A 17,878-nucleotide genomic window follows, 5' to 3' on the forward strand; every position below is an offset into this window, starting at 1 on the left:
AGAACCAACAGCAGCAAAACTTATTCCCTGCTGTTTTCTTTGAACAGCTTCCATTTTGGGGTCTGTTTTTAATTTTAAGCTTAGTTTGTCCCACTTTGCTATTCCTTGCCCAGAGAAGGCATAACAATGTCTTGGGCACTTGCAGAAGTAGCTGCACTTCTGCATTTGCAGGAGGTTGAAGACATTTACCAGTGCTCAGGAGCATTTTGGAACCAAAAAAACCATCCCTACAGATATACAAGCGAGGTCCACAGATTTGCAACAGATGCATTAAAAAGGAGCACTTCTCACTTACAGTAATTGCTGAAGGCCATCTGACTCCCCTGGTAAGCAATAAAGCTCCATTTTTTTCCTCATTTCCAGCTGTCACAGTTTTCTACTGGGTTATGAAGACAATGAGAAGGGAACCTGGAAAAGTCTTGGTCATAATTCAGCATTCCCTGGCACATTTCTCAGCAGTGGAATTATGCAACAGAGGAATCTGTTCTCGGGTGTCTGCTTTTCTCCTGCCATGTGTCATTGGAGCTTGTATCCCTGCATCCAATGCCCAGTGAAACAAAAAGAGCTCTCACTGTAGGAGGCATTGGGGCTGCTGTTAGCAGAGTGAAGAGCTCTGTGCAGGGAGCAGTGCTGTGCTCCAGGAAGTGCTGAATGCCAGTGTTTATCCAGGAGGAATCTGGAGCATCTAAATTTTTCTTTTGGTCTTGAGTATTTTATTTATTTATTTGTTTATTTATTTAGTTAGTGTGTTAGTTAGTTAGTTAGTTAATTTATTTCTTTGTCACTGTCTTTTCATCCCAGTAAAAAGCTTACAGGAAAGAGGCACTATGCAGTTTAAAAACAGATTAGTGAGCAGATGTTCATCTAATCCAAGAACCCACCAGGAATTTTTGTTTATTATTGGATTACATTTAGACCACAAGAAAGATAAAGCTGCTACTAGAATGTAGTATGATGCATATCAGGGCCATCCTAGTGCAGGTTTTAATGGAAAAAAACCCCAGTTTTGGACACATAACACTGATAGGCAACCCTAGGTCAAGTAGCTCTACTTTCAAACTCAACTCCTGGTGCCATTGGGATTCTCACCAGCGGAGATTCACCAGCACCCCAGAAACATCTGATGTCTGCTGGGAGCCATCAGGACTTGTTTCCAAGATTAGAGTCCAGACCATTTCAGATTTACTGTTAGGCTTCTTTTCACATCTACACAGGTTGTTATGATTTCACAGCAAATGTTGGAAAAATACACACCTTGATTTTAGCAGTATGCCAAAGGCAGGTGGTTAATTGGTTATGTCATGTACATGTCAATCCCCAGCACAAAAGGCATGAACAAAGTTACATGGACTCCCAAACAGTCTGCTTGCATTGATCAGACTTGGAAAACCACAGAATCAAGCAAAACCCCAACCCCTGAGCCAACTTCCAGCATGGCAATTGAGAGACTCAGAGTTCCTCATTCTCATTCACACAAAGATATCTGAGGCATCACTGGCAACATAAAAATACCTCAAAGGGGATATAAATATTCAGCCCTTAAGGTCCATTTACATTGCTAGAGGGGTGTAAAATGCCCTTAGGGTAAAAGAGAATTAAGATAATAGATTTTAGGGGCAGAAGGGATCCCTGTGATTGCCTTAGTCTGACCATAGAGTTTTACTCAATAATTCATTTGTTGAATTGATGTCTTCTGGTAGCAGGAGTGCATCTCAGTACCACAGGTGCTTCCTGCCCAGTGAGCCATAAGGATATTTTGCAATGAATATGCCAAGGCTACACAGTGCAGTGAAGTGCTCCTGTGGCATCCAGACATCCCATTTGTAAGAGATGAGTCCCTTCTGTTTAGCCTAGAGCCCACCAGGCTGGGAGTGTCCAGGCTAACAGTACCACTTGAGCATTTTGGCTGGGTACAGCATCAGAAGGAGAATCAGGACAGACATCCAAGGAAAGTCTAGAAGAGGAATTCTTTCCTCAACAGTTAAGGCAACTGACTTCACACGTGTGCAGAAGTCACAGCCTGAAATCAGAGACTGGAGTTGCATAAACACTGTTCTGTTGCTGATGGTCATGGTCATTGGTGCTGAGAAATAGTGCTGGGACAGAGCTCCAGCAAAAAGTGAGAAGGTGGGAAGACCAAGGTGGATGAAATAGTTCTACTCTGAAATGCAAAAGGATGCAGTCCCTGACACTGGGGCTCATCTCTCATCCTCCTGGGTAGAGAAGTTCACATGCACAGCGCTGGATCAAGCTCTTTGTGCTCTAGATGACCTAATTTTTAAAAAATTGGGTTCAACATGCAGGCTCTTGCAAAAAAACAGATGCTACAAGTGAGCTGAACAATCTTAGGTAATTAAATTGTAATAAAAAAATTGCTTCATTCATTAACTATGGTAATTGACCAAAAAGCAATAGGACACCTGCTATTTTCATTATAACTTCCCTGATAAAATTCAGGGTGCAATCTCCATGTGGAACAGGTCATTTAAGTTTAACATGGCTTCAGATTATTGTATTAAACAGCTCATAAACATGCTCACTTTCTATTTCCAATGACTACTTTTAACAGTTTGACCAAAGCTGAATCCTTAGCCCAGGATTTATAATAACCATCATTTCACCAGATTTCTAAGAGTATTCTCATATCTTTTTGCCCATTCCTCTAGGACCCACCTAGCATGAAATGTAGTCTCTGTAGATCTTTCAAAGGTCAGTGGGTGTTGCCTCGTATTTTGCTTATTTGTTATTTAAATGTGATAATGTACTGCCTTATTGTTATTTTTATTTATTATTTACAATGTGTCAATAGATGGAAGTGTCTCCCCTGCAGAGTACTGTCTGACAAACAGATGTACTGGAGATGCAGAAGAACACTTCTATTTTCCCAGTACAGGGCTTTTTTTTTTTTTTTTTCATCCTGCAAAAGAAGGATTTATTGTCTAACTGTATGGATGTCAATGCTGAGCCAATTCTGCAGCTCATTCAGACAGGATTCTTACTGCAGTAATATATTTACCCAAATAACAAGCATTGTGGCAACTGGTTGCAAGGATCCAACCAAACACATTTATCATAGTTTTAATTTAAGTAGTAATGAAGCATGAAAAAGTAACAAGAGCAAAAAATAAGGTGGATTCACATAATCATTTCAGTGAGTTTTTTACTGTAAAAATTACCCCAGAGCTCCTAAGTCGTATCTTGAGAATTTTAGCTAAGCTGCTTCTTGGCTGAGTTTTTTAAGGGCTCTGCTTACTTTCAATTTCAGCTGTACAACTTGTACAGCACATTGAATGATTTAACCAAGCAGATTTAAAGTTCAGTAGACAGTGTTCTTTGTTAGATTTTAGTCACATACCAAATTCAATAGACTCTGCTGCAGGCGTACGTCAAAATGCCAGGAAGGCATGAGACATTGTTGAATATGTTGGAGTTTATTGTTTAGAAAAAATTAAACTTGGTCTCTCATTCAATCTTTTTAATTAAATAGTCATACTCTAAAGCTCAAGGGACAAAGGAAAAAAGAGAGAAAAGGCAGTTGTTCTGTAAAACACAACAGATATTTCTTTATATCTGCACTGAAGAAGTCAATGTATGTCATCTTTCACAAAAATAAATACAAGTATTTTGGGTAAATGAATTACCATCACTACTACTAGCTATTACCTACATAAGATCATTAACAAACAAACAGCTTTCCTGCATAAATAGAGCTTTGTTTCTGCATAAGAACTGCCATCATATTCTCTGCTGGTGAGTTTTGGAAAACAAGCCTTAGATCTCTCTGTAAAGATCTCACACGAAAACTGTACAGCCATGTGTGATAGCTAGCTAGAAATCAAGGCATTTTTCTGCTCTCTGTCTGCAAATTTGTCCTTAAATATGAACACTGAGCAGACTGTATGCTAAATCCCAGGCATGAGCATTAAATTGCTTAAGCCCGGAGAACTGCCAGGATTCCACCGAGCCTCCCGTTCAAGGAATCCGCTCAAAGGCCACTATTAATAGTCTGACCACAATCCCAACCACTGGATTGGGAGTGGGAACACTTGAAAAGTGCTCCAAGTGTGGGCAACCACAGCACAGAGAACCAGGAGCCTTTAACTCCATGGCCCCGCACCGCTGGAAGGAAGTTCACTCCTTGGGGGTCGCGGAGGGAAGCAGGCTGCTCGCCAGCACAGTCATGGCTTTGCTCTGCTAAACCATCAAAGGAAGATTTTAATTTCAGACCATCCATGGGGTATGGTCCTTCCCACTCCCTGCCATGCTTTCCCAGACAGTAATGTATGTCACCAGCCAATATTAAAACTAACGATGGTTTTGGCTGCTCTCTGCCATTGTCTGTACGATCAAAATAACAACAGAAACGATAAATCTCTTTTATCCTAGTTAATGCTAAATTGTGTGACAGGAGTGCTTAATTCCTGCAAATGTAATGAGAATGAGAAGTGGTACAAATTCTAAGCCACTGAATTACAATCTTTAAATTGTAATCCTGTTTTCGTCCTTGCAGACTAATTCACAGTAACTTGCAGCAAATCACTCAGTAACTCTTTAGATTGGGCTTCTTAATATTCATATTATCAATTATCTATTTAAGGGGGTAGAGATAGCTCATTATTTCTCTTCATTCCAAATATTTTCAAATGCAAAGTGAAGTTTTACAAGGTTATGGTGAAAATACGCAATATTTTCTTACACCAAACTGTCCAGTCAGGAAAATCACCCTATTAGTGGTGATCAAGCAGCAGCCATGGTCTTACAGGCAGGAGCCTCCATCTGTTCTCTCTGAAACTAAGAGTTGTTTGGCCAGTTTGCCAGGGCAGGTCAATGCTGAGTGTGCTCATCTTTGGTAGTATTCAAGCAATAAAATAAGGAAATACTTCTAATGCATCTACAGTTTGAGAAAGAAAGAAAATTAGTAGTTACTGCTCAGTACTTGGCAGTTAGGCTTAGGGCTTGGAAAAAACTAACTTAACCTGATATAGTCAATTTTCCCACTTACTTGCCTTCCCACTTGCATGGATTTTGCCTGTAGAGTTTGTTCATGAAACTAAGATTAACCTTCCCCATTCTAAAACTTTCCAAAGCCAGAGTAACTTTTGCAGTGGTTTTAAAATTAGTCCATTTAACATAAGACTTAAAAACAGGGTTTGCAAAGGTGTACCCAGTCTGGTCTCTAGTGTCCAAAATCAGCTGCTCTGGGATGAGCACAAGACACACACAACATCCTATTTTCCCAGATTGCTTTCCAGTCTCCAGATAGTTTTATCAGGAGGCTTCCCAAACCAGAAATGTCCATGTTGAAGAAACCTGAATGGATTTTCCTTGATGATGGATTTTGACCTCTCCATGCTTTGAACCCTCATAAACTTTCAGCATGCTGACAGGAGGAGTGTGTCAGGTTGAATATTCTGCAAGAGGGCATGTGATGGTTGGTACAGGTGCTGTACAGAAAAGGAGTGCAGTATTTAACCTTTTGCATGAATATATCAAAACAGGTACTTATCTGAGGGTTCAGTGGCTATGTGACAGTTTTATTCTTTTTTTTTCAGCAGAAGTTAACTTTTTTATTTAGTTGAACAGGCTTGAAGTAAATTCTACCAACTTTCATTTTCAAACTACAATAGCCAATAATCACTTACAATCCAGGTGCTGGGGAGGTGTGCAAGAACCTTTTAAAATGTAAAATAACATGATTCTCTGACAAATAGAAAGGAAATCATTTTCAATCTAAAAGCAGTTGGAAAATTCATGATGTGTACTCATTAAAAGTGCCTTCAAGATATCAAGACAGGCTTTCTCTGTAAACGCCAGATGAATAAGAATGGTAAGTAGCACTATGATGTACAAAATGCTTCAATGAACACAGTTGGTTTTGGTTTATGCTGCTGGGTTGACTTTTTTTAATCAAATCTGTATTGCTTAAAAGAGTTGTATATGTACAAAAAGTAGGAAAGAAGTAGGGTAGAAAATCTAATCCCACCTCTGTGTCAAGACAGTAAAACCAGCAATATTGGTGTTGCTTTGTGACCAAATACTGGGACAGTAGAGGAAGCACCTTTTATTTTAAATTATTAGCTGCTTAAATGCAGCTTAAATACTGATTAAATACCTAAATCTCTATAAGGAGAAACAATATCAACTCTTTCAGCACCAAATTAACCCCCAAATTTTGCCCAACCTCAGTACTGCTGACAATCATTCATACAGGGCTGCAAAGGGGAAAGGGACTGTTGACTGAGTCAAACAGTCCTCATCTTGCTGCCAGCAGGAATAGAAGCACAGCTCTGAGTTATAATAATTCCTTTACATTATAAAAGTACTGAAGCTGCTCTGTCAAGATTTGGTCCAGTAGCTCCAAAGCCACTGTGAGCTTTACAATGGATTTCAAGAGGTGATACCCAAAATCAGTGATACTAAACAAAAAAGTTTGGAATGGAAATTCTACATATGATACTGTAGGGGATTAATTACTTTTTATTCAAGTGCCATTAAATTCACAAAGGGATCATCTAACCACTTTTTGTTCCAAGGACTCAGTTTCTTACAGCACCTGATGCTGGTACAGAATGCTCATGTACCCTTGTGTTTCCTTGGCTCTCAGATATTGACTGGAGATCAGTGTAATTAAAACCATGCTTCCTCACATGAATGCCTACTTGTCTGAGTAGGCCAGCAACTGCTCCTTATTAGGGTTTCTTAAGGGGGCAAAATTATTCCATAGTATATATATTTTGTCTCAATTTATGTAGATGACCAATTATCTTGTCATCTCCTTTTCTTTCACTCTGTTTCAGCAGCAGAGGGCAGGGCCTGTGCAATGTCCACCTCCCACCTGGAAGACCTGAAATCAATCACCCTACTTGGGAGCCAGGCTCCCACAAGGATTGTGTAACTTTCTAAAGAGGTGACCTTCCTCCACTGCTCAGGTTTCTGGTATCTCAGTCCATCTGTTTGGTCCTCTTGTGCTCCTGGCTTCCTTGGAATGGCCCTGGAGAACTTTAGTGCAAGATGAAAAAGATAAGGCCAATGGTCTTACCAATGTGGATTGAAAGGATTTGAAATCACCTTTACCACTTTTCTATGTTAACCAAAACTCCTGTCCAGTTAGGAACACTACAAGCATTTTGCATTTTTTAAAATAAAGTACCTCATAGTGGCAATAGCTTACACAAGTATAATTGCACGGTAGTTCTATTAAAAAAAAAGTAATGCAAAACTTATACTTTCTAATCATAATTCACAATAGTAATTGTGAATAATTTCAGAAAATCTCTGGCTTTTTTTATGGCTATTTCTACCACTGAGCTTGTGCACACTATATACACACTGTAGAAAATGTAAGACAACTTCTGTTGGAGCGCAGATATATAAAAGTGCATCATCAACTTTTCACTTCCCATTGAGTGAAACAGCTATTGTCTGTACCTTCTAAACTACATAAATTCAGCAACTTACCTTTTGGATTCACACTCCTGCTTTACTGCACTCAAGCTTACAGACCTCTTGTATTTTCTGTTTATTGCCAGATCATTTACGCATATGCCCTGAATCCCTCCAGCTCCTCCATCCCATCCTCCCTGGGCTCCATCCGGCACGTGCATCCTCACATCCTGCCCCAGACCCTCCATGGGCAGCCTGATTATGCACCAGCAGTTGACACAGAGCAGTGCTTTCCAAATTCTTGCTGTGAAAAGCTTTTGAGGTGTTTCAGTAGAAGGCTGCTGGTTGTGAATACGAAAGCAGGGGCTTTCCCCTGCGCAGAGGCCCCTTCTTAAGTATAAAGTACAAACAATGAAAATGAAAAGCAATAAAAAAAAGAAAGATCTGGGCTTTGAATGCTTCTTTGGGTCAAGCACTAAACCCTCTTTTGACAGCTACACAACCCACACTTGTTCTCCTCAAGAGAATTTGACCTCAAGTAAGGAATTGAACAAAGTGCATATTTTGTCTACAGTGGACAAATGCGTTCTAAAGCAACAAACTGCAGATAAAATATACAGATAAAGATAGGGCGAAAACCCCACACTTCCTAAAATGAAACCCCACTACAATTTATGCAGATTTTAAAAAGAAGAAAGTAATTTTTTTTATTTCATTGACTTTGTATTGTATGGCAGAAGTTTTTCAAAGCATTATACTTTTACTCCATTATTGATTAACCGAAGTCAAATAACATTATCATTTTGCTTAATGCATTTAAAGCACAAATATTTTCCCAGATGTTCTGCACAGGCACTTTGCAGATTTCAGTGGAAGTTGTTTACATGCTGAAACATTGAGCCTGGATAGAAACACTTTGCTGTGATAGCAACACATACCCAACAGTTTTCATTCACTCAATTCAAAAGGAAAATTGCTGCTCCTCCCTCTCCTCCAAATTCTCTTTCTCCAAGAAATATTCCTACGTCACTGGAAAAAATTACAAGCATGCTCATAATGTCTGCATTTCTCTGTCCATTTTCAGCTAAGCCCTGGTCCAAAGTATCCTGAAATAATTTGGATTATTTTTTACTGGCTTCATGGGCTCTTATTTAGCCCTGAGCACACTGCAAAGCTCGTTTTACTTTTCCATAGGTGCAGTGCTCGGTGGTGCTGTGAGTGAGGTGCGCTGGCACCGGGGAGATCTCCTGCCCCACCAGAGGCTGCAGTGGCCCACTGTTGCCTTTGAAATGTCCAGTTATACCTTGCTTTAACACCAAAGTGATGTGACATGAGGTAAACGTGGAGCCTGTGCTGTATCCACATCCTGCGGCGCTGGGACACCATTCCCGGTGGGAGCTGCCTGTTGTGCAGCTGCATGGGCAGGGATGCACAAGTGTGCATCAGTTCTGTTTTCTTGCTGATCAGCAGCTTTGAAAATGGAAAGAAACAATCAGGGCAAACTCCACCTTCAGTTTAAAGCCAAGTACAGCTAAAGGAAACATCAACAGAAATGAATGTGAAAGTAGCACAATTTTTGTCCAAGGATGTTTAATTTGTCCAAGCCTGCTAGCAAGTTCTGGTTGTTTTCTGAAGTGAAGGATAACTTAGGTTAAAGGATAAAAGGAAGGAAAAAAGAGAGATTGCCCAGCCTTTACAGAAACACAAGTATCTAAATTGACACTCAGAATTACATGTATTTCAACATGGGCTCAAGATTTGCTGTAATACACTTGTCTGCTGTAATTGACCAAAACTCCTATAGATTTATCTGCCACCATTCTATAAGGGAGAAAGTCTGTTTACAGAAGGATGATAATTATCACTAGCTTTATCCATATTCTGTCAGTGCCAAGGCATGGTAAGCAGTAACCAAATCCTCTGGCAGTCTGTGCAGCAAAGCACCTAACATGTTAACCCCAAAATCCCCAAATACATGATTAGATTTATGTATATTTTAAATATTTGCCACATACAATTAAGTGCACCCATCTGGACATCTCTTTTGTAACAAAAATATGTATTGTTTATGTGCACAATCTATTAATTTCCTTGTGACCCGCAGGAACAGGAGGAACGTGAAGGGGGGTTAAAAGAGGAGAAGTTCTTCAGGACAAGCTTCCCACAGGTGATGAGCAGATAGGAGCAGGGTAAAGATTTTATTTATTATATATATATATATGTACACACATATCAGGGCAGCAGTGCTAATCCCCTGATCAACAGTCCATAAAGCAGAATTTTCCAAACTGAGTTCTGATTTCCAGGCCCTGAATATTCTTCACTTCCAAAATTAGGAAGAGGAAAATAAGAAATGGTACAGCTACTTACTATTTCCTTAAATGTAATGGTCAATTCTTATGATTCCTGGAACATCAAAATCAATTCCAAGATTAAGTACTTTTAACTACCATCAAGAAAATTGTAAAACAAGAGATTTATTATTTATGTACTTTGTGCTAATGCAATGTATGTCTGTTATCAGTACAGTATGGGTTATAGCACTAAAATAAACCAGCCCACAGTAACTATACCCTTTAGGTTTCACAAATATTGCCAGCAGGTACCCTGGCACTTTGTTTGCCAGCATTAACTTCTCTGTTTTGTAAATACAAATATTTGGTTAAGGCATCTGCTCAGTCAAGAGCTGTGACTGCTGACCCAGGTAGAAGTTTTCAGACCTGTGCACAGTAGAATCGCTTCTAAATGACTGCAGATACAATTCACCATCAGCTGGGTAATTCCTTACATAATTATGATGATTCAGTCATTGAACTAGCACTAAGGTTAGATACCTGTACTTGAAAACGAGACCAATGACTTGTTTTGAACAGAATTTAATAAAAGAAAATGCAGAACTTGTAGGTTCTGATTATTATTATGAATACTTGGGTCTGTTTGGAAAACAAATACAATGCTTTGCAATTAGACCCCTGATCTATGAAAGCACTTGTGCAACTATATAACAGAGCATATGAGTAGTCACTTCAATGAAATTGCTTCTTTTATACATGAATTATCAGCTCATTTTAAATTATTTTCTGGATCAAGGCCTCTCTTTTACAATCAGAACAGCAGAGTTACAATGATGTAGCAACTCCAGTTTGGAGAAAAATACCATACCAAAGGGAACTGCATCATAAAGATATTCCTGGAAAGAGAATAAATGATACCTAGAAGTGTCCATATAACTGCAGGACAAATATAATTATCTGTTCACCTTTTTTTACCTAGAGGATTAAAACAAATTTAATTTGAAACCTTCTAAGAAAACTCTCCACTACTTTGTTTAGGGGCTGAAGATGTTAATTCTCCAAGAACTTGGACAAAACCCACTATTTAAAATACCACTTCTGGTTTTTAACTGAGGTAAACAGAATGCATTCCAAATCTCCAATGTAGGCTATTGAAGTGTCACAGCAGCTTGTTCAAAGCAATACATTCACTTCTCAAAGATTTTAGTATTATAATCGAAAATTCTCTCCTTCCGATGCACCTGAGAAGCATTAACTTCTTGGTGACTTTAAGAACCAAATCCTTTAATACAAACCTAGCTTTTCCCACAGGCGCTTGAAAATATTTAGCATTTTTTCAGTTGGATGCAATTTTCATAATAAAGTAGCTCACTTGGCTACCTGACACCACAGACAAAGACACCGAGTGAGCAGCTCCTGCCAACTTAGAGCATGATCACAACCCTCAGCTACATATTAAGTAGGCATTGAAATATCCAACTGCTGTAACAATGCAAGTAATTTATGTATTATATATTATTGTTGTCTATTTTTTCATTATTCATAACATATGTATTTTCTTCTGTAACGTCCAGGCACAAGTCTTTCATACCCCATGTCTTTCAGTCAGCCTTTACAGAGCATACAACAGTTCTTACAATTATGTAACATTTAAATTCCACCTCTCTGACCAGTTTTAGGTTACCAAAGCAGCCCTTTGGTACTATTCTGGATACCACTGGTCTATCCCTATGGACCCTGCTCCCTATATTTGTTCAAATTTCACTGGCAAACCTCACAGAAATGTATGGGAATGACATATATTTTTTTTTCTGCAGCAAAATACTCAGCCCCAGCCTATCAAATCAGAAATGTTCATAGTTAACTGCATTTCTGGCAGTTTCAATGGTACAATTGTAAAACTATGGTATATTTTGTCAAATCAAACCCTACAATGAACCAAATGATCCTGGTTTATTTCCATCCACTTAGCCTATTAATGCAGGCTAATACTGCATGTTCTTGTGGCAGCAAACCCTAAAGTGTACCAGGAGACTCCGGTGATAGATTACATGTACATGCTGTGTCATATCCAATTAACTCAAATTGACTGTGTACTGCATTATGCTGTTAGTGCATGGAAGATCAATAAATATGGAGAAAATCCAACAAGGCGCTCTCCATTCCCATCCAATTCTAGTAGGTCTGAGACAGATCATGCTCCTGTGATGTGTGTGCTGCTGCTGAAGAGGGCAGGTGGTGCATAGACACCATTCAAACTTGGCCTATTCAATCTAAACTCCTCTAACTCGCCATTCATGCATAGCAAAACACCATCTGGTCCTATTTTGCCTCCAGCAATCACAGCTGACCAAAAACGATAATAACAGCTGTTGCAAAACAAAAGCCAAACAAAGGGGGGAGGGAAAGGTTAGAATGCAGTCCAGTGCTGCAAAATACTCCATGAAGTGAGAAATGGAAAAGGAGCCATTCAAATAGGAATCCCCATTGAAAAGAGTCAGTGCAAGACTTGTGGTTAAACTTGAGATATTTAATCCATCTGTCCTGCAAACCACAATGGTCAGGTGATAATATAAAATTGAGATTATGTTGCACAGAGGTATTTAAAGGCTTTGTTCTCCAAGTTAGAAACTAATGACCCTGTGTCAGCTAAAAATTAAACCTCCTTATGTTCTTTCATCATGTGTCAACCTGGGTTAATGTGAAAGTAGAATGTGGTTAACCGAGGTGATAAAGCATCTGAAACCTTGGGAAAAGAAGGGAGCAGATAAGTGCTTGTAAATGCTATGAAGAAAAACATTCTTAAAAACCATGCACGACACTGAAACCATACAGATTATTGCATTTTTCTTGTATAAATTGTGTATCAAGCGATTTAAACTAGCAGTTTTATTTATGACCTATGATAGCACAGTTATTCACTTAGTCTTAGGGAACATGAACACAAACTTGCACAGTTTGAAACACAAGATGTTCTGCAATATGCTATTGTGGGTAATGCAAAATATAATTTTGTGGCAAGCAGAGGGATGCTCCAGTTTTTCAAGATTCAAATTTTGATATTTAAAATGTACAGTCCTGCTTGATGATTAATTTTCCTTTTTTTTTTTCTTTTTTTTTAGCTGCAGTAATTAAAACTATTTTTCCTGGAATTGAACATCAGTAGTTCAGCAGCTCTTAATCAAATGTGATAAAACCCAGGATTTATGAAACCATTTAATGAGTGCAATAACACCTGCTTCTCGCTGCAAATAGTTGAAAACAGACTTCAGTTGTAATTAACTCTTATCACTTGTGACATTTTTCCAACGATACTTCATAGGTCTTCAAAATGACAATTATAGAACTAATACACAATTACTGTCACATGCAGTTTAGCAATTATTTCTGAAGACATTTGTCTAAAGGTTTCAAAAGCGACTATAAAATGGTTTTCTTTGTTATGTAACATTGGTTAAAACTGACACACACAAAATCTCTCCCAACCAGCCTCTGTCGTGCCATTTCTAATGCACTTGGAATAAATACCCTCCATCCCAGGCATTATTAGATATCATGCTAAGGCTATTAGGAGCATGGGTAGCTGTCAACTAACACCTATTATGAAAAGCTTCAATTTACACATGATTTTTTTCTGCTCCAAGAAATCTATAAATTTATAATTAGAATCTCTTGCTGTTCAATATTTGTACATAATAAACAGAGTACCTGAGGATGATGAAATATTGAAAGCTGAATTCATTATGAAGAAACTCACATGGTATAGTACCTCTTCCCTCAAGTCTCGCTGCAACTTTTTTGGGGATCTCTGTTGCATTATTTTTGGGTTGTGGTCTGAGCATGGTAGCCATGCCTCAAACAGGATTAGGATTCTGCTCAGGCTTGACACTTGCTGTTTTTAATTTTCATTTTATCATAAGCAGTTTAAGATTGTTGCCAGTGGTAATTTGCAATTTTTATCAAGACCTCTTCATTATAGCTTCTGACAGGACAGATGCTGTAATTAATCATGCCAGACAACTGGGGATAGTGGTCAGGCTGCACTCACAGCACAGATACTGCAGGCGAAGAAGGGAAACAAGAAAATAAAGGCTCTCCACTTTCTGTTCAGAGCAAAAATATATGAACAGCACTAATAACCTGACAACACACTGGATGTTAATGTTTCCAAACCCTTCATATCAAAGACCTGCCCCCTCCATCCTCCCCGTTCCATCATGTTCTACCTTAATGAGAAAATAGAAGTCAGACAGCGCAGGACCAGCCCAAGTCAAGAGCTGGAGGCTTACAGAGGGAAGCCCACAGCAGTAGCTGCATTTACATCTGAAACTCTCGGATACAAAGAAACCCACAATTTGTGCTGATTTACATTTCTGAGCACTGCTGCTGAGACAGGTTCACTTCCCTGTTCCCCAGCTCAGCAGCACAGGGCACCATGGCCGTTCAGTGACTCCACCACTTGCTTTCTCTCTCTGAAGTCACAGACACCTCAGAGAAGTTGCCCACAACTCTTCAGCAGACCATCCTGGAGGGTACAAGAGCCAAGTGCTTGCTCTGTTCCCATTGGTACCTGCTCACCCAGAATGCTTGATAAAAACCCAAAGGAGTTAAAAAAAGTCCAAGAAAGCATTTGCAGAAGAAAACATTTCTGGTTTCTCTATCAAAGACTTACAGCTCATCAGTTTTACTGAAATGTGTTTATTCTATAGCAAGATAAAAGCATTTATTTTAGATAAGCAAAATACAAACAACTTAATCGCTGCTATCATAACTCATAAAAAAGTATAAAACAGCATAAAAACACAATAAGCAATGTAGCAATTAATAATTCATGTTACCAGTGTTTACATTAAAGCCTCATTTATGAAAACTTTACAACACATGATATGAAAAATTACAACTTTTAAAGAAAATATTTACATTGATTATTCAGTTGTGGAGTTTCATTTAAATATTCTACTGGTTTTACAGTGTATTAATAACTTGCATTTCTCATCTTACCTTTCTGTAATAACAGTTTTATTTAAGTGCATTTCCCTTTTAAAAATACAGTGTATTAAATCTGAAACTCATCACTTCAACACAGAATATAATATTCACATTTGTTCTGTAACTGGAATTAACATAAGAGGGTAAATGTCAATATATATTTTCTTACGAACTATGGCAGATTTATTTGGAGAAATGAAGTGAAAAGTTGGATCAAACATTTAAGTCCAGTTACTTGCATTTGTTTTTCTGAAGATATTTAGGAGAGAAAAAAAAATAAGAGCTTTGGCAAAAATCTGTGATTTACTCTATTTTTTCATGACAAAAAATGCCATCAACTAACTCATGTCATACAAGTATGATTGTATGAAATCCAATCATAATTTTACAGGTAGTTACAACTGTGCTTTAAGGGCTTCATGAGTTCATACTGCCTTGAAGTGCATTACTCACTTTTAAAGAAAGAAGGGTTATAGCATATAACTCTGAAAGGCCATTTTGCAGTCATAAGGTCCAGATATTTATTAGGCCAGTTGATTCACATATAGTAGGTAAAGCTTAAATAAATTAAAAAGGCATCACATGAAAAAGAGAACAGCATTTTTTCTTTTAAACAAAATGATTTATAGTCAGCTAAAAGATGATACACAGCTACATTGTAGTTCTTTATTGCCTATCTAATAGACACTTTAGAGGATCATTTGATCTGTTATGCATCCCTGCATAACTACCATCAACAATTTACAGTTTTCAGCCAAATATGGTTTACCCCTACCCCCTCCATCAACACAAAGCCATGTTGTAAGATCATTTATCTTCAGAAAATACTGACCTGCGATAATACTTGAGTCTGTGTTTGAGATTGTATTTGTGACTGGTGCTGCTGAGGTGCTGGCTGAGGGCTCCCAATGGCAGGGATGGGAGAAGTGATCTGCGGGGCTCCTGGAGAATGCTGCTGAGGAGAAGGCTGTGACTGGTGTTGCATATGCTGCATTTGCTGCTGCTGCATTTGCTGAAGCTGTATGTGCTGCAGTTGCTGTTGCATTTGCTGTTGATTAATCTGCTGCTGAAGATGCTGCTGCTGCTGCAAATGTTGCTGCATGTGGTGCTGAAAATGCTGCTGCTGCATTTGCTGTTGTATTTGCTGATGCATTTGATGCTGATGTAGTTGCTGTTGTTGCATCTGCTGCATCTGTTGCTGCTGGAGCTGCTGCATCTGGTGCTGCTGGCTTTGCATGGAGGGGCTGACTTGAGACGAAGACGGCGTTGCCACCATGTTTGAGCCCATGGAGCTTATCAACGGAGCTGCAATGTTTGTCGGCATGTTTGGGGCAATGGTAACAGAAGCCACAATCTGATTCATTGGCAGTCTCATGGTCAAGGGTTTTGGGGCAATTGCTCTGGAAAGAGGCTGTTGAAGAGTTTGGGGAGACGCCGATACCGTCGGGTGTTGAGAAAGAGAACTATTCAGAATAAGGGAGGAAGACAAATTTGTGGATGCCAGTGTTTGCTGAACGGAACGAATTGTCTGGGCCTCAGCAGATTCTGCAGCAGCCTGTGTTTGGAAAAGAAATTAATTGTCCTTTCAACAGAAAAAACATTGTTGCTGTTTACATGCTAATAAAAGTAACAGCTTCTCAGAGACCTTTGTCATCTTTTGTTTTCAATCAGAAAAGATCAATCTGCAGTCTGAAAACAGTCACACATCACCAATACATTGTATCACCCCTATATCTACCTGCCTATATGGTACCTCCAGGTCTTCCTTGGACAAAAACTAACTTGTGCCCTTGATCAACACCAGAAAGTCACAGAGTCACATTTTGTCGCTGAAAGAGCTAGAACAGGCCAACACATTTACATGTTTTTTAGAAAACCCTGCTCTTTGGGAGTCAGCAGCACATACACGCCCCACCCCATGAGTTATCAACCAACAATCAACAGACACTCTTTAGACATTCACCTGAGAATGTAATAAATTGTGCTGCACAAGTGTCTATCCCATCCCTACCCTCAGCAACCACCTCACGTGAAAAAGCCACAGCAAGGAGGTGTTAATTTAGAGGAGATGAGATACAATGACTTTGAGTGTCATTTCCAGCTGAAATCTACCCAGAAGTCACTTGGCAGTCCTGGTCCCATGGATTTGGAGGAAAAAATATGATTTCTGATGGTTTTGGAAAAGGAACTTAAGATTCACAAAATAATATCCCTCAAAGGTATTTAGAATTCCTGCTGCTCTTAAGCTTAGCATTGTGATACTAGAGGCTTTTAGAATATTATCTAAGTCCCAGAGGCAACAGAAAAACACACCTTCTTAACACAAGAAGAAGAAATCTTCCAGCTTTCAAAAACACATGTATAATTTCTGATGCTGTATTTTGAATCATCAACTAAAATACACAGAAGCTTTCCATATGATTTACTAATACTCTGCAGTTGTATATTCAAACAAATACTCTCAGGAGTTAAGATATCATCTTGCTTTCTTGTGATTGAATATATTTTTGTAATTGATCTTTATAAAATATTATTAAATAACCACCTTGGTAATATTTTACCCATGTTTTAATATTTTAGGTGTCTATAAGCACATTTCCATTTATGATATATAGAGGCAACAAAACTACAACCTGCACAGTGCAGCTGTCTAGATGTGTAAATTCTCAAGTAAGACAGAAGAGCTTTGTTTTCTTCACAGGTTTTATTTTAACTCAGGATCCATTAAAATACTCCATGGGCCTCACTGCCAACTAGTCCATTTTTTAGTACTCTCCAAATTCAGAGCCACTATGCATTTCTTTCCCCTCACCTGCAAGAATACTTAAGCTTTGTCACACAACAACTGCTCTCCAACTCACAGGCAAAGCAAGCCTGTCATTTGAGAAGCAGCACTTGAGGAAAAACAAACCTCTGCAAACAGCTTGCAAATATTAATGCCAAAAGGTCAGTATATTTTTCATGACTGAATTATATTTTTGTGGTGAAGTGCATTACTTTGCCTCCGCAGCTCAAGGAAGATGTACAATTACAAAGATGTTTTCTGGTAATCATTAGTATGCCAGTAGAGAGATGAAATTATTTTTGCAGAGACTAAGCAGGGTTCAAGCAGCAGCACAACATCTTGTAGAGCTGTATTACAGAAATCCTAGGATTCTACTTCTATTTTGCATACCATCCCCCCCCTTGCCCCAAATATTTCAATATCATTG

At 38.7% G+C, this 17,878-nt stretch overlaps 1 protein-coding gene across 3 annotated transcripts in view; it reads right to left on the bottom strand.

Moving 5' to 3' along the window:
- Positions 1-14,359: 14,359 nt before the first annotated feature.
- The window catches only part of TOX3 (TOX high mobility group box family member 3), a 73,245-nt gene continuing 69,726 nt past the window's right edge, over positions 14,360-17,878 (bottom strand). For all 3 annotated transcript variants that reach the window (XM_086847594.1, XM_086847595.1, XM_086847596.1), the window contains one exon: positions 14,360-16,221. In XM_086847594.1, coding sequence (XP_086703720.1) covers positions 15,484-16,221 — 738 coding nt within the window. In that variant the 3' untranslated portion in view covers positions 14,360-15,483. The remainder of the gene's footprint in view (positions 16,222-17,878) is intronic.

This window comes from Cyanistes caeruleus, chromosome 12 (genome assembly GCF_971803275.1).
Source record: "Cyanistes caeruleus chromosome 12, bCyaCae1.hap1.1, whole genome shotgun sequence".
NCBI classification, from domain to species: Eukaryota; Metazoa; Chordata; class Aves; order Passeriformes; family Paridae; genus Cyanistes; species Cyanistes caeruleus.